At 44.3% G+C, this 27,364-nt stretch overlaps 2 protein-coding genes and 1 long non-coding RNA gene across 16 annotated transcripts in view; 1 reads left to right on the top strand and 2 right to left on the bottom strand.

The window, feature by feature from the left end:
* The window catches only part of FANCL (FA complementation group L), an 82,429-nt gene extending 59,997 nt beyond the window's left edge, over positions 1 to 22,432 (top strand). For all 3 annotated transcript variants that reach the window (XM_042857241.2, XM_005312880.5, XM_008179018.4), the window contains 6 exons: positions 889 to 972; positions 1,609 to 1,654; positions 1,740 to 1,821; positions 20,339 to 20,455; positions 21,064 to 21,135; positions 21,601 to 22,432. In XM_042857241.2, coding sequence (XP_042713175.1) covers positions 889 to 972; positions 1,609 to 1,654; positions 1,740 to 1,821; positions 20,339 to 20,455; positions 21,064 to 21,135; positions 21,601 to 21,636 — 437 coding nt within the window. In that variant the 3' untranslated portion in view covers positions 21,637 to 22,432. The remainder of the gene's footprint in view (positions 1 to 888; positions 973 to 1,608; positions 1,655 to 1,739; positions 1,822 to 20,338; positions 20,456 to 21,063; positions 21,136 to 21,600) is intronic.
* Positions 4,185 to 5,696, bottom strand: LOC112058717 (uncharacterized). Of its 2 annotated transcripts, none has more exons than XR_010599940.1 (3): positions 5,560 to 5,696; positions 5,174 to 5,260; positions 4,185 to 4,322 (listed from the first exon to the last, which is right to left on the bottom strand). It is a non-coding gene; the product is annotated as an uncharacterized LOC112058717 (long non-coding RNA). The 2 variants fall into 2 exon arrangements; XR_002887871.3 differs by lacking the exon at positions 4,185 to 4,322 and adding an exon at positions 4,479 to 4,615.
* The window catches only part of VRK2 (VRK serine/threonine kinase 2), a 96,628-nt gene continuing 90,523 nt past the window's right edge, over positions 21,260 to 27,364 (bottom strand). For 8 of the 11 annotated variants that reach the window (XM_065589613.1, XM_065589615.1, XM_065589617.1 and 5 more), the window contains 3 exons: positions 26,706 to 26,879; positions 26,043 to 26,216; positions 21,260 to 21,947 (listed from right to left, as the gene is read on the bottom strand). In XM_065589613.1, coding sequence (XP_065445685.1) covers positions 21,705 to 21,947; positions 26,043 to 26,216; positions 26,706 to 26,879 — 591 coding nt within the window. In that variant the 3' untranslated portion in view covers positions 21,260 to 21,704. Of the gene's footprint in view, positions 21,948 to 25,096; positions 25,173 to 26,042; positions 26,217 to 26,705; positions 26,880 to 27,364 lie in introns of all 11 variants that reach the window. The other 3 variants (XM_065589616.1, XM_065589614.1, XM_008179022.4) reach the window with 3 other exon arrangements.

Here is a 27,364-nt window from a genome sequence, read left to right as displayed (position 1 = left end):
AGTATTTTTTTTTAAACAGAAGTGAAGTTGATTGTTTTGCTTTACTTAATAAAGAACAAGGAATAGGAAAACAAAGGTAACACTTAAAAAAAAACCAAACAATTACATGTTCGTTATTGTACAAAACTAACCTGAGGCAGAATATTGAATTTGTTTGGGAGAAAGTATAATTTTGTATTTTTAGTTTTACATTTAAAGTTCTGATATAAATATTTATAAATTACAAACACAAGCATTGATTAATTCAAAACTGAGGACACATTTGTGATAATCGTATATAAGAAGTATTTCCGTATAGGATTTTTAAATAAAAGAAAAATTAGTTTACTTTTTAAAAATTATTCACTACTAATTGTAATGAGAAACCCCTGTCAGAAAACTAAATTTTGGAATACATTTTAGGTTATACTGTAAATATTTTTTTAGTATGAAACTGTTTTTGGAAGGATGAAAGAACTGAAAATGCAATTCCTCTCCCCTGCCTTTTCTTGATTCCTGAGGGTATGTCTATGCTGCAGTAAAACACCTGCAGCTGTCCTGTGTCAACTGACTTGGGCTTCAAGGCTATAAAACTGCAGTGTAAATGTTTGGGCTCTGGCTGGAGCTGGGACTCTGGCACCCTCCCCACTTGCGGTTTATCAGAGGACTTTAACTCACTGCCTAGATAAAACTTGTTCATACTGAACTGAAATTTGTAGTCATGAACACCATCAGTTCAGAATTCTAAGCCAAATAGCTTATTTTAGCCATCTAAAAGCTGTAACAATGTTCATAAAACGACAGGTGTGCTCAAAACAACTCATTTGAAAAACATAAGTACTTTCTCTATTTGTGGTTATAAAGGAAAGCTTTACACCGTTCATTTACATGCATTCTCTCTCATTTCAGGAAACAATGTTTCCATAAACTTAGAGGTAGATCCCAGGCATCCAACTATGCTTCCTGAGTGTTACTTTCTTGGAGCAGACCATGGTAAGGGTCACATCCTGTCCTGATTTTTCCCACATTTTATATGTGGATGATACACAAGCTGGGAAAAAAACAGCTTACCTGTCAGATGCCAGGCTGAGTTTGCAGGGATAACAAAAACACAAAACACCTAATTCTTTTAAGTGTTGATTGAGCAAATTTGTTCTGCAAGTTACTGAGAGAAAGGTGGAACGCTACACTTTTTTTTTTTTAGTCCTTTTCCAGCAGAATCACAATTCAGGAGATGCCCTGTGTCCTGTAGAGAATTATTCCTAAAGATAATTATCTGACCATATCTATGATTATTTTGCCTGTTTTTTTTGTTTGTCATAAATAATCCACTGCAAATTTCCTAATGTCTTTTCCTCTATTTTCTATAGCTCCTTGCCATGTTTTGAGGGGAGATCATACCTTTGGTGTACAATGTCCCAAAACTTAGCGCAATTATCTTTCAAATATGATAACTGGGGGCCAGATTTGTAAATGTATTAAGATGCCTAGTGGGATTTCAAATGCATAGGCACCTATCTGCATATTTAGGTGTCTAAATACCTTTAAAAAATCTCTAGTTGTAAGTGCCGGAATGTGGGGGAAGTCTCTTCCTGTGAGTAATATAAATATCTATGTATAACTTTGTAGTGGTAAATCCTCTGAGAACTAAGCTGAACAACAACATGCACTTGTGGTAAGTGTTTTCACTAATACAATTTTAGTTTAAAATCTGCATTTTGCAGTTCCATGTGTTGAAGTCTATTTTCTTCTACTTGCAGGGATCCAGATATCACCCTACTACAAAATTTGAAAGAAGTTTTAGAAACCGATTTTCCTTCTCGTGCTGTGCTAGAAAAGACTGTAAGTATTGCTTTTTGTTGATGCTCAGTCTTTGTTTCTGAATACTATAGACTGATGAAAATGAAATTGTCACCTTATAACTGCCAGCAAAAATAAGAGTCAGAAAGGCTGTAATTGGATTAATAATTTGTTAAAAAAAAAAAAAGGCTTCTGAACATCAAGCAACAATTGTTAGCTTATTAACAAATAGTTATAAGAGCACACTTTCCTATGGTCTCCACAGCATTAAGGTGATTAATTACTGGCATCAACATTAAAAGGGGAGGAGGAAATTCCATAGTATTAATAAAGTGGAAAATCCAAACATTCTGTTATGGCTCTTGATGATTTAGAACGCTAATTATGTAGGTAGATCTGCTTAGAGGGAACAAGAGGCCATGCAAATAATGGTGCTGCATCTTCAAGTCGTGTCCCTGTGGATGCTCCTCTGTTGGCGTGCTTGTGTCCCTGTGCTGCTGATCAGAGAACTTTGGTAGTAGTCAGTTTCACCCGCGCATGTGCTGCTCCCCACCTGCCACAAGGCTAGCCAGCATGTGTGGGTAATGCCTCCTCAGTTCCTTCTCAATCATCCTTGGCTAAAGACAGAACTAGAGCTGTCCGTTCATGGATTGTTATCTCTCTTAGAATTGCTAATTTTAACTTCTTTTGAAGCCCTTTTTCTTTCTTTGCTTCATTATATTTTATTTTGGCCATTGCCTAGAAGAAAAGAAAAGGACTTTGTCTTCTGTTGCCCCGCAGTCGGGGGGGGGGCTGGACAAGGATATGCCTGATTCTCTGGGCTTCAAAAAGTGCCTCAATTACAAGGGATCTATCCCAGTTACCAATGGACACTCACAGTGCATTTGCTGTCTGGGGAGAGAAACACATTCCACAGAAGTGTGCAGCAACTGAATCCCAGATCCAGGAAGGACAAACTCCTACTCATGGAGTCGGTCCTTTAACCTCTGGAGTCTTGGTGGTAACCCTCAGTATAACCCTCTACTTCGAAGGGAGGTGAGCTCAGAGAGATGCCTGCGAGCCACTCATGTAAGGCCTCTTAGAAAAGATCTGTGAGTCCCCATAGCGAGTACCGATCGAGCCAAAAATTATCCCTGTCTCGGTCAGTATCAGTACCGATGGCACCAAACCTGTCTAAATCTGGTACCCATAGCATGCATGGTACTGAACTGACAGGGCAACTTGGAATGCGTAGAGACTCAACGGGTGCAGGCAAAGAAGCATCAGTACCATGGGGGCATGAGAAACATAGAAGATCCGCCCCAGGGAAGGCTCTGTCAGTACAGTCATCAACATCCGTACTGCCACAATACCGAGTTCACCCAGAGTCCTTTTCATTGTCTGAATCAGAAAGTGAGCAAGAGGACCTAGCTTCCCAACACCCTTCTCACCCACCATACAGAGCCCAGTTTCACTATGGACACCGGGCATACCACCCTTCTGACCCACAACGTCCCTGGTATGGGCAACTGTGGTACCAACCACTGTGCCCCTTCCCATCAGAGTGGCCATACTGGGAACCTGGCAGGCCCAAAGGCAACAAGCCTCCATCACTGCTAGTATGGCATACCAACAGCCGAGGAAGTACCCTCCTTCAGCTGCTGCCTCAAGGGCCTCTGAACTCCCCAAGCAGGCTAGGGAGGAACCGGAGGCCAAAGTCAAAGAGGAAGTTACTCCTCCAGCCCACTTCTCATCATTATCACCAGATGAGACTGTGATGCCCCCTCCACCATCTATGGCAGATGACTTTAAGCTGTTCCAGGTCTTGGCACAGAGGGTGGCAGAGGCCTTTACAAGCAGTGTCTGAGTTGCACTCTGGAGGAGTGGTGGTGGACATTCTACATTCCTCCAGCTCCTCCAGAGTGCCCCCTCCCTATTAATGAGGCTAATGAATTCTGCCAAGGTGATATGGCAGGCCTCTGCATCCATCCCACCAACTTGCAAGAGGGCGGACAAGACATATCATGTGCCAGCAAAGGACACAGAATTCCTATTCTCACACCTGCCTCCCAATTCGATCATTGTGGATGCAGTTAACTCTAAAGGCTGCCAACACCACTTTAAGTCCACCCCTTATAACTGGGACTGGGAGCACCTGGACCTGTTTGGTAGTAAGGCCTATTTCTAAGCCACCCTTCAATTCAAAGTGGTGAACTATCAAGCCTTGTGGGCTAAATATGACTCTCAGAACTATGTGAAATTTAGTTCTTTTATTGAACAGCTTCCCCATCCTCACAAGGACCAATTTAAGGCCTTGGTTAATGAGAGCCAGTTGGTGGCAAAAAGTCGCTCCAGTATGCATTTGACGGTGGCACGTTCTATTTTGACTGCGTTGTGATGAGACAGGCCTCGTGGCTTCATCTCTGACTTCCTCAAGGAGGTCCAAACAACGGTGGAGAACTACCCCTTTTAGGGGACAAAATTATTTGCTGAAAAGACAGATGCCTCCCTCCATCTGTTAAAAGATTTGAGGGTCACTCTTCAATCCCTTGGGATCTATATACCTGGGTATAAAAGAAAGTACAGCCCTCAGCCACCATTCAAGCCTTGCTCACAATACTCATCTCAGTAGTCACAATATCCATCTCAATATACACAGAGATTGTATGAACCTCAGAGGAAGAATCCCAGGTTCTCCAGATGGAAGATGTTGGGATCTCAGCAAACTTCCTCTCAGCCCTCCACCTCGAAGAAATAGTTTTGACGGGTTGATTGAGGTGCCCGTAGAATTCTCTCCTCATTTCACGATGGAAAACACCCATCCCTTCGGAGATCATCTCGCCCCGTTCCACAGAACCTGGGAACAGATAACCTCCAACAAATGGGTGTTGGAGATCATCTGAGATGGCTACTCCACCTATTTCTCCTCCCTCTCCCCCTCCCAAACACCCCTCCCCATCCCTCTTCAGGGACCCTTCTCATAAGAGCCTGCTATGTCAGGAGATAAAGTATCTCTTCAGTGTAGCAGCCATGTTGCAAGTATCCACACATGTAAGGGGCAGAGGCTTCTAATTTTTTACTTACTGGAGACCCATACAGGACCTCAGAGCGCTCAAAAAGTTGATCAAGGCTCAGAAGTTCAAGATGGTCATGTTATCTATTATAATTCATTATCGTTAGAAAAAGGAGACTGGTTCTCGGTCCTTAACCTCAAAGATGCTTATTTTCACATCTTGATCATATCGAGCCACAGATGTTACTTCAGGTTCATGCTAGGTCAAGACCACTACCAATATGGAGTACTCCCTTTCGGCCTTTCATTGGCCCCCAGAGTATTCAAGATCCTTTTGGTAGTGGCGGCCTGTGACGTTATGAGGCCCACTTACGCTCTTAAGGCATCATGATTTATCCTCACCTGGACGACTGCCTTCTCAGGGTATGGTCCTTTGCAGAGTCCCAGCAAGTCACTCAGACCACACTGGACCTGTTTCAGAATCTGGGCCTACAGATAGATAAACAAAAATAGACATTAACACCCGTAGAGGGACTACAATTCATAGGAGCCAATCTCGACTCCATTCTTCCCACATCAGATTTCTCAGTCTCTCTTCGTTAATAGAGACAGTACAATCCAGCCCCCAAATTTTGGCCAAACATTGCCTCCAGTTCCTGGGCCACATGGCGATGGGCACATGGATTATTGCTCATTCCAGACTATGCATGAAATGTCTCAGAGCATGCTTTTGGTTCAGTTTAGAGGCCAAACAAAGACAATGTAGGCAAACTACTATCAGTGCCCACCAGGGTCAAGCGATCCTCTGATTGGTAGAAGGACCCGGTAAACGTCTGTACGGGAATCCCGTTTGTTCAGTCTTCCTGATCTCTACTCCTAACCGCATGGATCTCAATGGTCGCACAATACAGGACAAATGGTCTCCAGGCGAGAGATCAACACGTGCACTTGCTTCCTCCTGCTGATCAAAGACATGCACAAAAGGGTCATGACAGATAATATGGCCTGCATGTATTACACAAACCATCATGTAGGCAAAAGGTCTCATTCCCTGTGCGTAGAAGCACTAAAACTGTGGAACTGGTGCATCTCCCACAGTATCTTAATATCAGCTGCCTACTTACCAGGAATACACAACATGACGGCAGACAGTCTCATCCACAAATTCCCACATGACCACGAATGGGAGATAGATTTGGTGGTACTCCACAACATATTCTGACAATGGGGGATACTGGTAGTAGACCTATTCACTACTTACCAGAACAAGCAGTGTCCACAGTACTGCTCTAGAGTGGGGATCGGACGACATTCCATGGGAAATGCCCTCCTCCTTCCATGGGACAAAGGCCTCCTTTATGCTTTTCCCCCATTCCCTCTAATATTGAAAGTCCTGTTGAAAGTGAAGAGAGCAAGCATACTGATTTCTCCCACCTGGCCCAGACAGACGTGGTACCCTTACCTGTCACAGCTGGCACTGTGGCCACCGATGACTCTTCCAATCACTCCTTATCTTATGTCGCTGAAAGAGAGAGACACTCTCCATCCCAACCTGTGGATTCTGTGTCTCGAAGTCTGGCTCCTTCATGGTTCCAGCACATAGAGACATCTTGCTCTGAGGTGGTATAGGATTTGTTATTGCTCAGTAGGAAAGGAGCTACTTGCCATAACTATCTACAAACTATCTACAAAACTATCTCCATCCCAAACGTGTCATCCCTAATACATCCACCCTACCAGTGATCATAGACTACCTGTTGACTCTCAAGAAATCGGGACTCTCTATTGTTTCACCTAGCAGCAATTGCAACCTTCCTTCAGCAGACAAGGATATTCAATCTTCTCCCATCCGACTATGAAGAAGTTTATTAAATGCATAGCAAACTTTTTCCCACAACCCAGACTTCCCATGCCTCAACAGGATCGCAACCTACTATTAAAAGGTCTGACTAGGCCACCATTTGAACCCGTGGCCACTTGTTCGTTAACTCACCTTACCATGAGGATGGTGTTTCTTATCGTCATCACCCCTGCAAGAAGGATTGGGGAAATAGAAGCTCCAATGGCACATTCCCCTTTCACTGGGTTCTTCCCTGACAAGGTCACGCTTAGACAACATCTGAAATTCATTCCCAACATGACTTCTGCCTTCACATAAATTAGCTTATTCAGTTTCCAGCCTTTTATCCCAAACCTCATAAGGATAATAGGGAAGCTATCCTCTATTTGCTCGGCGTGAGAAGAGCCTTCAGAAAATCTTCAAAACTCCTCCTCTCCATTGCAGATAGGTCAAAAGGCACAGTGATTTCATCTCACTGTCTCTCTAAGTGGGTCTTGGGCTGTATTAAATTCTGTTACCAATTGCATAATGTAACCCGCCCCTCCCCCCTATCTTCAATACGCACGCATTCTACGAGATTGGTCTCCTCATCCTTTGTCCAGGGTATTCCTATATCAGAAATCTGCAGAGCAGTTACCTGGGCATCTGCACATACCTTTGCAGAACACTATGGCATCCTGGGGATTTGGCTTCAGACTCCAAATTTGGTGCCATAGTACTATCATCCATATCCGACTCGACTCCAAAGTCACAATCTCCAGTGGTGGGCACTGCTCAGGAGTCACCTACAGTGGAGCCATCCATATGGACACCATTTGAAGAAGTTACTCACCTTGTGCAATAATGATTGTTCTTCGAGCTGTGTGTCCCAATGGGAATTCCCTTCTACTTCGGAGTCCTAGTAGTTGACTCTGCAGTAGAGAAGTAACTGAGGAGGAATTGCCCATGCATGCTGCCTAGCCTAGTGGCAGGCGGGGAGCAATGCATGTGCGGGTGGGACAGACTGCTACCAAAGTTCTCTGATCAGCAGCGCAGGGACATAGACAACCTACAGTGGAGCATCCATAGGGGTGCACATCTCAAGGAAGCAACATTACTGCACAAGGTGAGTACTTTCTTTATTGGAATTAACTTTTTCACCATACTATAACACAGGATTGAGTGTGGCTCTCACATGAAATTTTAAAGTTCTTAAGTTAAAAACTAATATCTTACTGAGGCCTTCTGTCTAATACAGTGAAAGTTCACTGTAGTTAAAAGCATGAAGACCATATGAAATAATGTAGTTAAAAAACTGCATGTCAATCAAGACTGGACATTGTTTTTAGGTGCATGAAATCATACTAGGACAAAAATGAGCCTTTTGCTGAATTATTATCAAATCTCTCGGGACAGATAGGGCTCCTCAGTCTGGATGGGTAGCCTATTTAGGAGAAGGAAAACTCTGATCTGAAACCCTCATCTATGGGATAAATAAAGCATGGTGTTGGGCAGCAGCAACAGCAGTACCGCCTCTTATTGATCCATCTGGTCTATAGCAACAAGATGGGGAGAGTTTGGGCATGTACTTAGTTCAACTGGGGAAAGGCCTTCTCACTGCAGTGTATGTCAGGGACACCAATTAATACACTATAGTTTCTGGCACAAGGTGACTAGTTGGTGCAAGCAATGTTTTTCTTTTTGGTGAGTTACCAAAGGGCAGTAGTAGATATTAGCAAGGGATAATGCTAATGGTGAGAGGGCATCTTAGCCTTATGCCAGAAGTTCACCCACCTCAAGCCTGGCAGCCCCAGCATCTGAGCTGGGGATTTCTGGCAGTCAGTGTCTGAACAGTCCTGTAAAAGGTCAGGGTAGAATGAAGAGTCAGATGAATCGCAACGACCTGCACAGCCAAAGAATTCCCATATAAGTAGCAATATTGAATGTACCCCATTTGACTGACAAAGGTGTGAAAGTAGCTGATATGAAGGTACGGAGAGGTATTTGTGTTCTATACCTGCAGAAAACACAGTGAATGGGGAATGCAGTGAGGGAGCTGGGCTTAAATTGTAAACTCTTCTGTGGTAACAAAAGCAGATGTAATGGAGTCAGGATGGTAGTGAGAGGAGAGCTGAGAGAGAACAATAATTGAAATTATTAGAGTAAGTGACCGAGTGATGGCTGTATGGGTCCAAATTAAGGAGCATGTTCTGTTTGTGATATCAGCATATGCACCTCAAGAAAGATGCAATGAAGCAGAGTTTCCACCAAGATTTGAAAGCACTAGCGGACAGAACCATGCCAAAGGAGATGTTGGATGACTTGAGATATGGAAGAGACAGGCAAAAACAGAAGGGGTAATATAATGTGTTTAGGAAATTCCAGTCTAGGTACTATGGAATGAGGAAGGGAAATTATTACTAAACCATATGTAATAGCCAATCCATGGTTTCAAAAGAAGGTGAATCATTTGGACACGTACATCAGTAGTGGAAATAAATTTGGTATTGGCTGAAGAATGGAACTACCTCAAAAGAACATGGATTGCAGCAGCGGAAGAGATTTGTGGCTGATGCAGATGGGGAAAACAGAGGGAAAGAGAAGAGTGGTGATAGACTGAAGCACAGGTAGTTACCCAAAACAAGAAAATAGAGCCTAAAGAAATACACTGAGTATAAATGAAAGTGAATAGAAGGAAGGAAAGTGAGCTGCCAAGCAGGCAATGAAGAAGGCAAAAAGAATGCCATACATGACCAAGCTTGTATGCCAACCTTGTAAACTATCCACAACTGGCTGGCAAAAAGATCTATAGCTTGACAAAAATGACCACACTCCACATTAAGTGTGGAGAGAGGGATTGTTGTGTGCCTTGCTGGAGGAACCACTGGCAAAAATATCTACAGCATGGCAAAAATGGCCACACCACACATTAAGCAGGTATATGTGTGTGTGGGGGGGAAACGGACTGTTTGGCTGGAGGAAGGTGTGTACCTCTTTAAAGGATAGCAAGGCAAGGAGTGAGGTTGCAGCAATGGCAGAGCAGGTCAACGTGAGGATGCTGACCCATCCTCTTAGGTGACTGGAAGAGAGGAGAGGTTAAGTCAAGCAGGAAAAGCCCTCTTTTACCTGTACCAGGCAGAACAGCAAGGACTCAAGCTCTGCAATCTCCATGGTGCCATGTGGTAGCATGATGGTGAGAGCAGGGGAAGGGGTAGGAATGCTTCCCACACACACTTCAGCCCACAGAGGGAAAAGCTGGCATTTAGTAACAGAAGGGGAGCAAATTTTAGGCATAGCTCAGAACCTTCTGTATGGAGGGGATCAGATAAATGGATTGGTAAAGAATTCAAAGGAGGTATTTGTTAAAGGACTGGAAACTGGGAAGTTCAGGGCTCCTATTTCTCACATGGCAGGAAGCCAACTGCCCCTCTTAGAGCCCACCTTATCCCACATGGGGGAGATGGAAGGTCCCAGCAATAGGTGGGCTGGGGACTAGGATGGGAAAGAGGGTTGGCTGATGGAAGCCCCCCAGTATATATTGAAATGATAATGCCATTACCAGAATTATACACTTTTATCTGTGGGGAGCTCCCAGATAGTTAATAAAATGGTAGCCTAATTAAACCACATGCAGTTTCTCCTGTCCTTCCGGCATAGCTGGACAATGAGATCAAAAGGAAGGATGGTTTTGCAGTGCCATTCGTAAAGAATGACCAGAGGAGGCTATTAGTAACACATGAATAAGCAAAGGAGAGGTGGAAACAGTAGTTTGAGGGGCAAAACGGCCTTTTTAGCAGAGTTGCCAACATGTGAGCCCAATGTCAGATCTGAGTCTGACAATGGAGGATAAGGTGAGAAAATCTAGTCCAGAAAATGAAGAATAGTAAGGCATTGGGATCTGAGAAAATGATGGCAGACCTGGTGAAAATCCTGGGCAAGAGAGGTATGAAGTGGATGAGCAGAATAGTTAAAAGTCATAGAGTGAATCAAGAGAATTCCTGAAGACTGATGAGAATCTATTTTGGTATCAATACAGGGAAGCATCCATGAATGCAGACACTATCAAGGGATAAAGTTACCAGAACACACATTGGATGCTAGGATTGGGAGAAAGGTGGACAGGACAAGTGAACAAGAACAGTTCTGCTTTAGGAAAAGCCAAGCAACCATAGATTCCATGTTCGTAATTCGGCAAGTGACAGAGAAGCAGCTAGAATATCAACAGGATAGCTTCTGGGCTGTCATAGACCCTAGAAAAAGCATATGTTAAAATGAACAGAAGGATGCTCGCACCAGTACTGAAATATTATCTGAGAATGTAATAACTATGGGGAATGCAGGATATAGATCTAAAACAGTGATCTGAATGTGTTCTGGAACAGCAAGCCTCTTGGTATTAGAAATCAGATTGCATCAGGGGTTGGCCCTCAGTCCATTGCTGTTTATCATATTTATGGACTATGTCAGCAGGATGATCACAATGGGAAAACGTCAAAACCTGCAATATAGAGATGAAATAGCAATAAGGGCATCTTCAAAAGAAGACTTGTAGAAAATAGTAAACCAATGGTAGACCAGCCAAGCAGCCATGGGATGACAATGAACATGACTAAGACAGAGGTCACAGGGAACAGTAGAAGTGCCACAGGGAAACTGGTGTAGCCTAAAGGATTAATCTGCTTGCTTGCATAGATAAATTTATAAGAAAAGATATAAGTATTTGATTTATTGTAATAGGTTTATAAATTACTGAAAATAAGTTTGGCTGTAATGCAAGGGACCTACAGGCCAAAACCTGTATGTTAAGCTGAGGCAAAGTTAGTATATTTATATTACAACCTTTTACCCAGATAGCAAAGTTAACCTACATATTAAGATCTGTTACCTAAATAGATACCCACACATACGTCTAAGACCTTTTATCTAGAGCAACAGAAAATGGAAGAATGGAATAGGGTTTTTTCAATTTTGTACCCACAGACTTAACAGGTACACCATAAGGAAACTTATGTGTGTATGTTCATGTCATCAATACACACAAACATACTAGCCTATGGGGTAAATGTACCCTAACATTTCTGTGGGGGAGAAATGAAATTTGCTATAAGAGAGGATTTCTGGCACTTCCGCCCTATAAAAGAGGTGACCCACCTCGCTAGCATATGCTATCTATCCATGACAACTACTATTAGTAGGCCATACTCATTTTCTTTTCAAACTTTAAGTTCTTAGGGGACAAGGCTAAGTTTGGTTTCCCTAAACTTTTGTTCTTAGTTTTGTTTATTAGGTTTTAATTTTAACTTTAATTTAGTTAAGTAAACTGTAAGTTAGCTTCAATAGTTCTTAGCATTAGCTTCGTCTAAGCTCTGCACCTCTCACTCAAGAATTGAAAAACCTGAACTGCCAGAGGCGAGGTCCTGTGTCTTTTACCACTAGGTTATCAAAAAAGGGTGTAAGTATATCAACCAAAGCTTTGTAGCATACAATACTGTATTGCCATATGTATCTCTTAAATAGCAGCAATACAATTGTAACTTTGGAACTCTGATTATTTTACCATTTAATTACTATTTCATTAATTTTAATAAAAAGTCATTATGGCTATATCTGTCTCAGTGTGAGCTTCCTGTCACACCCCCGAGGATCCTTTGTAAATTCTGTGAATCCTAATTTGGGACAAAAACTTTTATCTTCTAATCAAACAGATTGGCAAGCCTAAAACCCATACTATCCAAATTAATATTATTAACACACCCTAAATCAGGCTACACTGCGGATAGAGATGAATAGAGTACAACTAAACCAGACTGACTGGTTCAATTACCTGAATGGCTGGATTACAGAAGACTGTGTTTGAACATGAGCCAAAAGCTAGGTTTGAGTGCTGGAAGTGTATAGAATAACATCCCAGGTGTTGCACATCAGAAGTGTATGCCACTGAGACTGAAAGCCCAATTATATAGAACAATGGTGCACCCTGTAACGCTGGCAGACCAGTGGACTAGAATGTATTCACTTGGGTATTAGTATAGATCAAAATGAGTATAAATTTAAAAGTGTATTCAGGAATTTAATCTTCATGAAAACTAGTGGAATGTTACTTGTACTGTTTTCACTTATCAGTTTCTGTTATTATGTAATAGCAAACATTTACATTGTGCATAACCCTGTAACTAAATAATCCATCAATGAAATTTTGTGAAATGCTAATAAAGGACTTTAACAGAAAATGCTAATTTCAAAGCAAGTGTCCATTACGTATGATGGTCAGGCATCAAAAAGCTAAGTGCATTCCTCACTCACTGACAAAGGAAAAATCCCACGAGGGTAGAAAGACTGTCAGCTTGCTTTCTGTCATAAGAAAAATATAAATATGGATTCTCAGAAAAATCCTTCATTTCTGAACTGTTTAGACCGGTCAGCCTCACCTCAGTCCCCAGAAAAATTATGGAGAAGCTCCTCAAGGATTCCATTTTGAAGCACTTGGAGGAGAGGAAGGTGATGAGAATGATGGGATGGATTGCACCCTCAGCAAGTTGGTGAATGACACTAAGTTGGGGGGAGAGGTAGATATGCTGGAGGGTAGGGATAGGGGCCAGAGTGACCAAGACAAATTGGAGGATTGGGCCAAAAAAAAAATCTGATGAGGTCCAACAGGGACAAGTGCAGAGTCCTGCACTTAGGATGGAAGAATCCCAGGCACTGCTACAAGCTGGGGACCGACTGGCTAAGCGGCAGTTCTGCAGAAAAGGACCTGGGGATTACAGTTGATGAGAAGCTGGATATGAGTCAACAGTGTACCCTTGTTGCCAAGAAGGGCATATTGGGTTGCATCAGTAGGAGCACTGCCAGCAGATTGAGGGAAGTGATTATTCCCCTCTATTCGGCACTGGTGAGGCCACATCTGGAGTATTGTGTCCAGTTTTGGGCCCCCTACTATGGAAAGGATGTGGACAAATTGGAGAGAGTCCAGCGGAAGGCAATGAAAATGATTAAGATCTGGCATACCAGTTGATCTGGGGTAAGTGAAACCTGATGTGGTGTGATTTTGGGTTTAAGTGACCATTATCACAAAGTCCAGTTCTTCTTCGAGTGATTGTTCATGTCCATTCCAAGCAGGTGTGTGCGCACCGCGTGCACGCCAGCCGGAAGATTTTCCCATAGCAGCGTCCGTAGGGTCGGCTCCAGTGACGGCTAGCTGGAACTTCTCTTGCTCTTTAGCAATCGTGGCAGTGTTCTATAGTTCTTGTACATAGTTTATTAGTTAGTAGTTAGTGTTACGGTTAGATAGTTAGGTGTCAGTTGGGGGGGGGGGGGTTCCCCAACTTTTCGTCGCCCCGCTGGGGCATGCCCTGGTCCCCAGGGTTTAAACTCTGTCGGGACTGCGGGAAGTTTATGCCAAAAAGTGATCCGCACTCTTCCTGCTTGTGGTGCCTTGGGGAGACCCATCAAAGGGACAGGTGTCCTATTTGCAGGGCTTTTCGCCCCAGGACTCTCAAGGATAGAGAGCAGAGACTTAAAGTCCTCCTAATGGAGGCGGCACTGCGGCCGCAATCGGATCCCGGACCTTCAGAGCCGGCACCCAGCACTTCATCCTCGGTGCGCAGTACCCCGGCACCGGAGATAGGTCGTAAGGCCAAGGCCCCAAGACGCTGGCACCGCAGAGAGTCGGCGCATAAGAAATAGTCTTCGACAAGACGCCACTCTCCTTCGCCGGTGCCAGCTAAAAAGAACAGGCCATGGACCGAATAATTTCCCCACGGGGACTCTAAAGGTCGGGCGCAGTCCACGATTGTTACGGGGCAACCCGCGCCGCAGACCCATCCAGCCATCCCGTTGACTCCCGCCCCGAAGAGGGCAAGGTCGAGTCTGGAACACCATAGATCCCCGGACATTATGGAGGAGGTCCGCCTTCCATCGATGCCTGAGGCGTTCGAGGCCACCTCAGACCTCTTGAACCTTCCAGTGCCGGCGTCACCGCACCGGTGCAGTCAACCTCCGGCTGCCGCCGGGCCCCAGTATCACTCTAAGGGTAAACTGGCGATGCGCTCACCGCACTCTCCACGCAGCGCCATAGTAGCCCCCGGCAACTGTGGGCACTGCTCCTCCGATGCCCTCCTATTCAGAGACTTCTGACTCGGACGCGGACTACTACCGTTCTAACAGATCGAGGAGCAGATCGTCCTCGCGCAGGAGTGCCCAACCATACCCGCCACAGTGGCATCAGTAGGAGTGGCAACCACCTCCACAGTGGCCGTTCTGGACGCCATGGGCCTACCATCAGTCCGTGGGTCAGGCCTATGGGTCCCGCTCACGAACCGCTTCCGTCTCCTCAGCGTCTGGGGCACCGCCACTAATGCCACCGGCACCGCCGTCTGGAGTGTGCCACAAGGCATTATGGCACCCCCAGGTCAAATAGTGGCACCGACAGGGGCTTTGCTTCCTTCAGCGCAGGCACCGCCCAGCACTCCTTGGCGTTCGGTGGCGACCCCGGTACCGCCCGCGGTGCCGCATCTTGAGCCCACACTGGCTGCGCAGCCAGAGTACCGTGTGCCGCAGGCCATTACACAGGGAGACGTGCTAGATGAAGGCCAGCTACATGGAACATCTTCCTCTTCATCTCCGGATGAGGCAGTATCGGGAACTTCTGCTGCTCCGGCTTTAGAGGATAATAAACTCCTCCAACAGCTCCTTACTCGAGCGGCCCAGAGCCTCTCGATACAGACAGAACAGATCGAGGTGGACAACCGATCCTGTAATTGATATCCTGGCCCCGTCGGGCCCATCTAGGGTGGCCCTACCCCTCATAAAAACCATTGCGGACACAACCTGCACTTTGTGGCAAACTCCAGCCTCATTGGCCCCTACAGCCAAAAAGACTGAGAGGCGGCATTTTGTCCCAACCAAGGGCTATGAATATCTTTACACGCACCCCCCGCCGGACTCCCTGGTGGTGGATGCGGCTAACCAGAGGGAGCGACAAGGTTTTCAGGGATCCACTCCTAAAAATAGAGAGGCTAAGAAGTTGGACCTCTTCGGATGTAAGGTCTATTCAACCGGGGGCCTACAGTTGCGTATTGCCAATCAGCAGGCCATAGTGAGCCAGTATGGACACAACACATGCTCGGCTTTGTCTAGGTTTACGGACCTCCTCCCGTAGGATTCACGAACCGAGTTTTCAGCCCTGGTTGAGGAGGGAAGATTGATTACTTGAGCTTCCCTTCAGGCAGCCTTGGACACAGCCAATTCGGCCTTGCGCACGTTGGCTACTGGTCTCTTCATGAGGCGCGTAGCCTGGCTTCAAGTTTCCGGCCTTCCTCATGAAGTCCAACAGACTATACAGGACTTACCTTTCGAAGGGCCTACGCTTTTCTCAGAAAAGACGGACAAACAGCCCCATAGCCTAAAGGACTCGCCGACCACCCTCCGTTCTTTAGGCCTACACACCCCTGTTACTCAGCGTAGGCAGTTTAGGCCGCAACAGGCCCTGCGTCCATATCAACTTCAAAATCGAGGTGATGCCGTGTGCAGGACACCGTGGACTGGCAGGAGGAGGCAGCAACAGCAGCCCTTCGGACAGTCTTCTACCCAACCAAGGCCTCCGCGGGGCCTAGGCCACCATTTTGAGGGTTCGGTCGAGGACGGCCTACCGGACAGATCTCTGGATCCTCCCAACTTTACCTTTTCATCACGTCTGTCCCCCTTCTATCGTGTGTGGGCCCGGATCACGTCAGACGCTTGGGTGCTTCGCACGGTAGAGGAGAGATATTCTATCCAGTTTTCCTCTCTCCCACCCAACCAGCCCCCCTCCCCGTCCCTCTTCAGGGACCCCTCTCACGAGCAACTTCTCCTTCAAGAAGTTCAGTCCCTCCTTACAGCAGGGGCAGTGGAGGAGGTGCCTCCAGAACTACAGGGCAAGGGCTTCTATTATCGATATTTCCTAATTCCGAAAGTGAAAGGGGGCCTCAGACCTATTCTGGACTTGCGGCATCTCAACAAGTTTGTCAAGAAGCTCAAGTTCCGCATGGTCTCCCTGTCTTCCATCATTCATTCCCTGGATCCAGGAGACTGGTATACCACCCTCGACTTAAAGGATGCATACTTCCATATCGCGATAATCCCTCGCCACAGGCGTTACCTCAGGTTTCTCGTCGGCGACGTTCATCTACAGTTCACGATCCTACCCTTTGGTCTATCAGCAGCCCCAAGGGTCTTCACGAAGTGCATGGCAGTCGTGGCAGCCTTCCTCCGCAGGCAAGGGATCCAGGTATTCTCTTACCTGGACGATTGGCTCATCAAGGGCAGGACCAAGGCACTCGTGGAGGCTCAGGTGGTCTTCATCAGGCACACCTTCAGCTCCCTCGGCCTCTTACTCAACGAGGCCAAGTCCACTCTTTCTCCAACACAAAGAATCGAATTCATAGGAGCACTTCTGGACTTGACACAAGCCAGAGCATATCTCCCAGAGGCGAGATTCCGAACTTTGTCCAACATCATTCTCCGCCTCCAAAGTTACCCTACCACCACAGTTGAAGCTGCCTCAAATTACTAGGGCACATGGCAGCATGTACCTATGTCCTCAGACATGCCAGGCTCAGACTGCGCCCTCTCCAATCTTGGTTGGCAGGGGTTTATCGGCCAGTCAGGGACTCCCTACACTCAGTGGTGACGTTACCTCGTCCGGTGTTGGACTCCCTCCAATGGTGGCTTGACCCACAGGTGGTCTGCGCGGGGGTCCCTTTCCTTGAACCAGAGCCCTCCCTGACCCTGGTAATGGACGCGTCGGATCAGGGATGGGGTGCATATCTGGGCCACCTACGGACCCAAGGTCTTTGGTCAAGGGAGGATCTTTCATCGCACATCAATGTCAGGGAATTGCGAGCGGTACGCCTCGTATGCATGGCATTCAAGTCCCAGCTCGTGGGCAAGTGCGTTTCTGTCCTCATAGACAATACTCCAACGATATTTTATATCAACAAACAGGGTGGTGCTCGCTCCTCTCCCCTTTGCCAGGAGGCCCAAGCATTATGGGACTTTTGCGTACAGAACGTAATTCACCTGATAGCATCCTACCTCCCCGGCATGCACAACACGCTCGCGGACACACTCAGCCGTTCGTTCCAGGGTCATGAATGGTCTAGCCGCTGGGATGTAGTTCTCTCAATTTTCCGACTCTGGGGTCATCCGGGACTTGTTTGCTTCCAATGAGAACAGGAAGTGTCAATTCTGCTCCCTCATGGGACGCAGTCAGGGATCCCTATCAGACGCGTTTCTCCTCTCTTGGGCAGACGGGCTTCTTTACGCCTTCCCCCCGATTCCCTTGATTCACAAGGTGATCCTCAAGGCCCGCAGAGATCACGCTCGACTCATCGTCATAGCTCCTGCGTGGCCATGCCAGCATTGGTACGCGTCTCTTCTACACATGTCTACGAAGGTACCGCTCAGGTTGCCCCTACTACCGGACTTGATCACGCAGGATCGCGGTCGCCTCCTTCATCCGAACCTGGAGTCGCTCCACCTCACAGCTTGGATGCTCCATGGCTAAACCCACTGGAGTTACAATGCTCCCATCAGGTCAGACAGGTCCTGTTGGGCAGCAGGAAGCCGTCGACAAGGTCTACGTATTTGGCCAAGTGGAAGCGCTTCTCCCTCTGGGTTACACAGCATGGTCAGGGCCCCTTGCTCGCCCCAATCCCTCTCATCTTGGACTATTTGCTACATCTGAGACACCTGGGACTAACTCTCTCATCGATTCGAGTCCACCTTGCTGCAGTCTTCGCATTCCACCCTGGAGAGGGAGGGGGACCTCAGTGTTTGCAAACCCACTTGTTGGACGGTTCCTTAAGGGTCTTGACAGATTGTTCCCACATCTCCGTCAACCTGTCCCTGCTTGGGACCTCAATTTGGTCCTGTCTGTCCTCACGGGGGCTCCGTTCGAGCCGCTGGCTTCATGCTCGCTGTTATACCTCTCATATAAGGTCGCGTTCCTGGTGGCTATCACATCAGCACGGAGGGTATCGGAACTCAGAGCTCTGACATCCGAGCCTCCATACACAGTCTTCCACAAGGACAAGGTCCAACTCAGGCCGCATCCTGCGTTCCTACCTAAGGTGGTTTCCCCGTTTCACATGGGTCAAGACATTTGTCTCCCTGTGTTTTATCCAAAACCGCACTCCTCGGCTATGGATCGCAGGCTGTATTCTCTGGATGTTCGCAGGGCTCTCGCGTTTTATATAGAAAGGACGAGACCCTTCAGGAAGTCGACCCAACTTTTCGTAGCTGTGGCTGACAGTAGGCAGGGGCTCCCGGTCACGTCACAGAGGATCTCGGCTTGGATCAGAACCTATATCCAGGAGTGCTACAGTCGGGCCAATATACCAGCCCCGCCTATCATGGCCCACTCCACAAGAGCGCAGGCCTCTTCAGCTGCGTTCCTGGCCCACATCCCAACACAGGAAATTTGTAGAGCGGCCACCTGGTCCTCAATCCACACCTTTACGGCTCACTACGCCATTACGCACCAGGCTAGGGAGGATGCTGCATTTGGCCGTGCAGTCCTCCAGTCTGCAGTGACCTCCGACCCCACCACCTAGACTTGGGCTTGTGAGTCACCTGCTTGGAATGGACATGAACAATCACTCGAAGAAGAAGAAGAAACGGTTACTCACCTTCTCGTAACTGTTGTTCTTCAAGATGTGTTGTTCATGTCCATTCCAATACCCACCCTCCTACCCCTCTGTCGGAGTATCGGCAAGAAGGAACTGAGACGGTGGGGGGTCGGGTGGCCCCTATATACAGCGCCATAAAGGCGCCACTCCAGGGGGCGCCGGAGCCGACCCTACGGACGCTGCTATGGGAAAATCTTCCGGCTGGCGTGCACGCGGCGCACACACACCTGCTTGGAATGGACATGAACACCACATCTCAAAGAACAACAGTTACGAGGTGAGTAACCGTTTCTTTGTCTGGGTGGCAAGACAGGCTGGAGAATCTAAGGGGATTCCATGGTAAGACAGGTAGTGATCCAGATGTTCAAATTTGTTGCTGGCATGGTGAAATCTAATTATAGAACATAGCACCAGTTTGGGGTATCGTCCCTTGTTTTCTGATAGTCTGCCCTGAAGTAGGCACTCTGTTGTTAGCCACTCCAGACAGCGTGACACACTCCACAATGTGATATAGTGCAGAAGCCTGGGTGGTAGAGACTCAAGGTCAGTGCCTACAGGTGTTTGAAACAAGATGTCTTTGCACAATAAAGGATTACCGAAAGGGACAGACAGTGAAATGAAAGCATTAAGATGGAAGTCAGTCTGTGATGTGTCTGACAAAATCCAGGAAGGGCAACTTTGCTGGCTTGGATACATACAGAGGATGAACAAAGAGGACCTGGTGAAGATAGCATGGAGAGTATGGTAGGAAAGAGATCCTGAGGAAGCAATAGATGGATTACATCAAAGATGGTACGCAAGTGGACCTTAGTTTTGCTTTGGACAGACAAAGATGATGGATGCTTGTACAACAACTCATAGACTCATGACGGGGTGTGGGGTGGGGAGAAGATGATCACATCTATTGGCAGTAAATAGAACTAGTTCCAGTCTTGGAACAGATTACACGGACCTCTAAAGGAAGAAATACACAATAATTAGAAAGTGATGTACTTTATTTCTTCTTCATTTCTACCCTGAGATATGTCAATGTACAAAAAAGTTAACTTATCTGAAATACTTTGTTTTGTATTTTTAAAGGACTTCACTATGGACTGTGGTATCTGTTATGCTTACCGACTTGATGGTGCTATTCCAGACCAAGTGTGTGGTGATTCCCGATGTGGACAACCTTTCCATCAGGCTTGCTTGTTTGAGGTAAAATTTTTATTAATGTAACAAATCCACTTGTCTCCAATTCATGGATCCCAGATATGGGCTTCTGTATGAGAAGATTATGGAAGCAGTAGAAATAGCTAGTTAGGTGACGGGTAAAGGACTGGTGAGAGAGAACTGTATCAGCAATGAAGCAGAACCACTAAGCCTTCTTAATTACATGTTCTTATTGCTGCTTCCCTAGTGTTCTCTCCCACTCACTCACTTATGTTTTATAAGCTCTTGGGGGGCAAGGAACCTGCCTTACTGTGTGTGTACAGGCAAAAGTCTAACCAAGACAGGAGCTTCTAGGTGCTACAAAAGTAGAACAATTTAGGAATACTGCTCTGAAAACCTCAGAAGGGAGGGTGGGGAAAGTCAGAGAGGATCACTTTAGAGTACTTTCAGTAAGTGAAACCAGTTAATCATTATAGGTAGATTGTACAGAAAACTAATCCAGCGAAATTGCATGCTCCTAATCCAGTGTGAAAACACTACAAATCAGGGATTTATCAGCTACTATGGTGAAGAGCACTGTTTATAAGAACTTTAGACTCATTCCTAAATTGGGCATAAAATAAATATTAAGTTTTCATTATCTTATCTTGCAGTGGTTACAAGGTCTTCCTTCTAGCAGACAAAGTTTTAATGTCATCTTTGGTGAATGTCCATATTGTAATAAGGTAAGGAAATATTTTAGGAAGTCTAATGGAAATGTAAAATTGAATAAAGTACAGTACTGGAGCTTAGGAAAAGTGGAAAAAAATAAGAGCAGCAGACAGTTTATCAAATTAACATTAACACTTGTGGATTTTATATTTTATTCCACTGTAAAAATTACAGCATGGAGTTACTAATTACATGCACCAGTATTTAAAACTATTTGTTGAAGCAAGTGTAAAAGTAAAATGTAACAATGTCTATATATCAAACATATACCAGAGTCCTTTATCATGAAAGACACAGGAGATTTAATTCTTCTACGATTTTTAGTATTACTCTATGAAAGGACTAGTTCTGGGAAGCATGCCTAATGTTCAGAATAGAAACAACCAAATAAAAATAGTGTAACACACATGTAGCCTTGTACATTGTAGATGTTAAAACGTATCTATTTACAGTATGTTACTTCACAAATCTTTTTTAAGCCAATCTCGGTGAAAATGTCTATGAAGAAACTTTGAAAAAATAACTTGTACAGCTTTGGGCTAATGACACTGCACATAAACTCAAGACATTTTAAATGGTGACATCAAAGAAAATACAACACAAGGAATATTAATATCAGAAGTACAAGTATCGTCATGGTGTATCGGTACCTCTCTTCAGTAAATGCAAGCTTAAAAATACTGGATACAGAAGGACAAGTAAAATCTCTATTGGGTTCTTGCAAAGATACTGGAGAATATGTAATGCTGTTTTGGTGGTGTTTCTTTTTAACTTCCCTGAAAACTGTTTGGGGATAGTGCCTGTGTAGTTGTCTTACGGTGTTTTCCTGCAAGGGAGAAAAAAATATTTAAATTTTCCAGCATTAAACCGAGTGGAAATCTGAATCAGAAGAACAAAGATTAAAATATTCTGTTGCCCTGCTTTCTGGGGGAAACTTATATGCAAATGTCAAAGATCTACAGTGAAAGAACACATTCTGACAAGCTTTTAGCAAGATTTGCTAGTAACATTTGCTGAGCTACTAGGAGTAGAGATTTAACCCCTCTAGATTTTGTGAACATTCTGTCAGATGCAGCTAGCATTTAAAGCTTTATAAATGTACAAATACAGCAGTGTTCATATCTTCAAATTAATGGGGGGTTTGGTTTTATAACATGTAGACTAAATGCTTTGCAAAAAAATATTTAGCATTCCATTTTTAAAAGCAACATCTAAAGGGCTCTAATACCTTTATCTTTGTCCTCAAAATTGTGAAAATCTGTAACATTTACAATATTCTTGCTAATAAAGCTATTATATACACATTCTAAACTTCTGATTGTCAAATCTGCTGTTCCTATTTATTTAGATTTCATTTTATATCTCCACAGTACAGCAAAACTTGTCATGATTCTTCAAAGGTGTAGGTGGTTTTTAATTTCCAGAAGCATCAACTTTATGGCTTCTTTGTCCTGCTTTGATCTTCACCTCGGATCTGACTCCTGCACCCACAATCCTTATTGCAAAACTTTCTTCAACGCACAGTTGTGTGTCTTGTATTTCAGTCCTGAAGTTTCTTTTGACAGTCATCTCTTCCTTTAATGTTGCTATCTTCCCATCCCACTTTCCTTCTGCAAACTCCTGTCCGTAAATATCCTGTTCGGACTATAGTTTTCATATTCCATCCCACTCATTTCCACACTCGTTTTTCTAAATCCATCCCACTTATCCTATATCCTGGCATTGTAGTCCTTTGGATGAAAAATTTGTAGTGGAGAAAGTCAACATGAACCCTGAATTATCTACCATTTGGCTTGCCAACTGATTCTCCTTCCTAATTAGATACAGAAGTAGTTCTTTGACACTTCAACTCAGTCCAGTTTTCACCACAAAAAGATAAGAACTACCTCATGAACTATTTTTCTCTATGGTCTCCAATACAATCCAATGATGTTCTACTCTGATCCTCTGTCATTTGCCTTCATGCCTACTCTCATGCTCTTCCTTCCCCAGCTGGTGGTTTTTTCCTCTGCCTTCACACATACCACTGTTTCCTGTACCCTAAAAGCCCTTCTGGCTCTCCAACTATCACCCATTTCACTTCCAAGTCCTTGAGCAAGCTCTGAACTCTGGTTTTCTTGTCAGTTCACTCTCCTCGACTCTTCTCCAATCTATTCACTATTTTCCAAGTGTCTAATGACACCTTTCTTGCATCTTTTCTCCATATTCATTCAATAGTCTGTTACACTGCTGACCACACCATCCTTTTATACCCCCTACCACTATAGTCTCCTTCAACTGTTCTACTTCCCTCCACTCTTGGTGAACTGCAGGGTTCTGGTTCTTGTTCCTCTTTTCTTCCTTCTTTTCCTGAGGTTAAGGTCATATCTTCATTCACGCCTACCAACTTACACATAACACTCCCAATTCTACTATTTCCACTCCTGATCAGTGGCATAGAGATATGGCAATTTCCTGATGTATTGCCTCCAAAAAAACTAAATGGCTAAAAACAGATCTCTCCCTACTTATTCCACGTCCCGGCCTTGGGGTTGCAGTGTCATAAATGACTCCACCTCTCACAATTAGGCTGCTACTGAATTCTGTAACAACTTCAGTGTTTTCCAGTAAATGTCACTCTCCCTCCATAAATACAACTCTTCTCCTGCCTTAATACGTTGATGACTAGACTCTTGCAAACTCCTTTGCTCTGTCAAACCTGGCTTCCATCTTCCAATCCATTCAAAATGCCACCATCAAACTCATCTTCCTTTCCTGCTGTTATAACCATGTCATATACTGAGTCCTTTCTCTGACTCTTCATCATATTCAGCTTCCTCATCATCATGGCTGTGCCTAGACTAGAATAAGGGTATATAAAATCTTGCCTTTCCAACATTCTTTTGCTTGGACCATGCAGCCTTTGTTTCTTTTTATCTATGCCTGAAATATCCTTCCTAATTTTGTACATCACAACCTCTCTCTCTCTCTCTCTCTCTCAAATGCACCCAAAACCATTGCTGCAATCCCAATATTACACTCCTACACCAACTTTCCAAATCAGTTAAATAAAAGGAAGTAGCAGGAAGCATACCATCCAAACATATTCCCATGGCTTCATTTTGTATATTCTTTCTCCAACTTCTCTCCCCTTAATTCTTCATCTGAATGTTTTAACATGCTGACATCCATATTTAAACTTAATTCTCTTGTTAGTGATATGAGTACTAAGGAACAACTATAGTGGAATAGCCAGATTAATAGACATATTTCCCAATTACTTTTTCCTCCTAGGGAAAAATAACTCAAAAATACTAATGGCAACCAAATATTATGCAAAAGGCTGGTTTAGATCTTACTGTTCTTGATACCTGATCCTTTTCACTGGTTGCTCCTTCTATTGCTTATTCCCTCTTTCAGTCACCCAGGTACATATATTCCACAACTCCTCTCCTCCAGCTGTACTAAATGTACCCTTGTCTTCCAGCTAAGTGCAGCTTCTGATATCACCACAAAGCAGGGGGAAAAAAAGAGCACAAATACCCATACTGCTTCACAAAACCATGATTTACAGTGAAGGTAGCACCACTGTCACTGGCAGTTTCCACTAATACACATGATCAATGTCAGGGACCAGTCTCTATCATTCAAAACCCAGGTGATAGACTACCTAGGTGGAGAACCAAAAGCTGCTGCTTTCAGGTAAGAGGCAGGTACACAGGGGGTTGAGGATCTGTGGGAGAGGAGGGATTTGGAGGGAAGCAAGTTGGGGACGGTCCAATTGGCTATTTATATTCTAGCATCCAAAACAGAATTTCTGCATAAAAATAGCATCTTAATTGCTACTTCCAACCCCTTCTCTGCATTCCCTCCTTAACAGGGAAGGTGATGTAAAAAATTCAGGGCTGTTTCGGCAGGACTCAGGAGCCTTTTTTAGTCTAACCCTTTTCCTATTAGCTGTGGCCCTCTATCCGAATTGTTCTGCTCACCACTTGCCTGACAGAAGCCCTGGGGCAGTTTTGCTGTTTCTTCTTCACTTTGATGCCTTGTACTGGAGTCTCCATGCAGCAGACTGCTTGAAGCAAAGATTTTTTTTTAATAAAGCTGCTTTTAAAGTCTCATTCTGGTGCTTCATAAATGAGTTTGATTTCCTTATCCAGTAAGAAGGGCACAAACTGAGTAAATAGTTATTGTTAAATTAACTTAAAACCAAAGGGGAAGGGGGAGAGAGAGGTTTCTTTTTCTAAGATGCCTTCTATTCTGAACTATTCTTACTCACAAATAGCACTGAAGCCTTTACGGAATGATTCTTTGCACTCTAGAAGCGTGAAGCTGAGCAGTACAAATCCACTTCGGCATACAAGTTGAAGTTAATGAGGGCATTCAAACCTTTTATATAATAGAGCAGCTAATGCTATTGAGCTTTGATCAGTTAAATACTGACTCTTCAAGGCCTGAAACCAAGATTTTATTATTGGTTAATAATAAATGCAGTTATTGAAGACCCAACTATTACCAAACAGTGCTATCAGAGCAGTTTCCCCGCTGTAAATTAGAAGAGGAAACTATTATTGACTTGCAAATGTTTACTTTAATGACAACCACTACACAAAAATGTTATTATGGGTACCATTCTTAATACCTGTGACTGTAGAGCTAATGTTAAAGGTACTATTGGAAGTGCAGCACTACTTTTGCACCTAATGCACAATGATGACAGAACATTTTTTGAACTTCATTATATTTTTGGAATAATGTCATCCAATGGTGTCTAAGCATATACCAAATTGTAGTGTTACTGTGACTAATATCTAGCTTGCTGTTTGCACACATCTATTGTGCCAATCTTTCAGTAGAAAGAAATACAGAACTATTAAAGCAGAACTTTTTACAGGGTTTCAAATATACCATGTATGTTCTACCGTAATGTCAAAAATCTCACCAGCAGTGGTTCATTATGCTGACACATCTGGTTCAATCCACCTGGTTTCTCTTGTTCTTGTAATTGTCTGTGTGTTACCTGAATATTAGCTTTTCTCAGACAATTATGCTCTTCATCATCCAGCTTGCTTTTTTTTTGTTTAAACTGTTTTGGTGTAGGCTTTGGTAAATCAGCCTGTTAACATAGAGTTAATAACATAATGAAAACATTCAACAATTCAGAAAGAAAAGTGCTTACCTACAGTACTAAGAATCAAAACAAAGGCAAACTTCAAAAAAAGTCAGAGGATACTAAAAGTATGTAAAAAATAGTTGTCAAAAAAATCTTTCCTACAAACAGGACAAGACAAGTGCTACTGTTATGCTGTAATTAGCTACTACATTACTGAAAGGCATTTTTATGGAAATATTATTATATATCATTATATATACACTTAACCTTTACTGGGAATGGAAACACTTATATTTTTGGAATAATGTTATCCAATGGTGTCTAAGCATATACCAAATTCTGGTGTTACTATGACTAATATCTAGCCTGCTGTTTGCACAAGTCTATTGTGTCAATCTTTCAGTAGAAAGAAATACAGAACTATTAAAGCAGAACTTTTTACAGGGTTTCACATATACCATGTATGTTCTACCATAATGTCAAAAATCTCACCAGCAGTGGTTCATTATGCTGACACATCTGGTTCAATCCACCTGGTTTCTCTTGTTCTTGTAATTGTCTGTGTGTTACCTGAATATTAGCTTTTCTCAGACAATTATGTTCTTTATCATCCAGCTTGCTTTCTTTTTGTTTAAACTGTTTTGGTGTAGGCTTTGGTAAATCAGCCTGTTAACACAGAGTTAATAACATGATATAATGAAAATATTCAACAATTCAGAAAGAAAAGTGCTTAAATACAGAACTAAGCGTGCTGGGCTGGGGGTAAGTGGCCCCTCTCCCCGGCTGTAGAAGCTCCAGGGCTGGGGGAGAGCATCTCTCCTTGCTGCGGCAGCTCCAGAGCTAGAGGAGATTATCTCACCGCTATAGCCCTGAGCGCCTGCGCAGCCCTTGATAGGCTGCTGCGCAGCCACGCAGCTTCGAGAGAACTTAAGACTGGGAGCTATACTCAGGAGTTCATGCAATTTTTTTCCAGTCTTATACCCACTCTGAATGTCAAAGGATGTTTGGTTTTGGCATTTGTAACTCTTAAGGTAAATGTAGCTAAAACACAGCCTGTAGGCCACGTGCTGCCCTTCAGCACTTCTGGCACACTAAACAGTTCTGCAGTAGTAACAGTCACATGTGGCCCTCTGCACAGCAGTTCTCCCTGG

Source organism: Chrysemys picta, chromosome 3 (assembly GCF_011386835.1).
Source record: "Chrysemys picta bellii isolate R12L10 chromosome 3, ASM1138683v2, whole genome shotgun sequence".
Taxonomy (NCBI): domain Eukaryota; kingdom Metazoa; phylum Chordata; order Testudines; family Emydidae; genus Chrysemys; species Chrysemys picta.
This window is presented reverse-complemented; position numbering and strand designations above follow the sequence as displayed.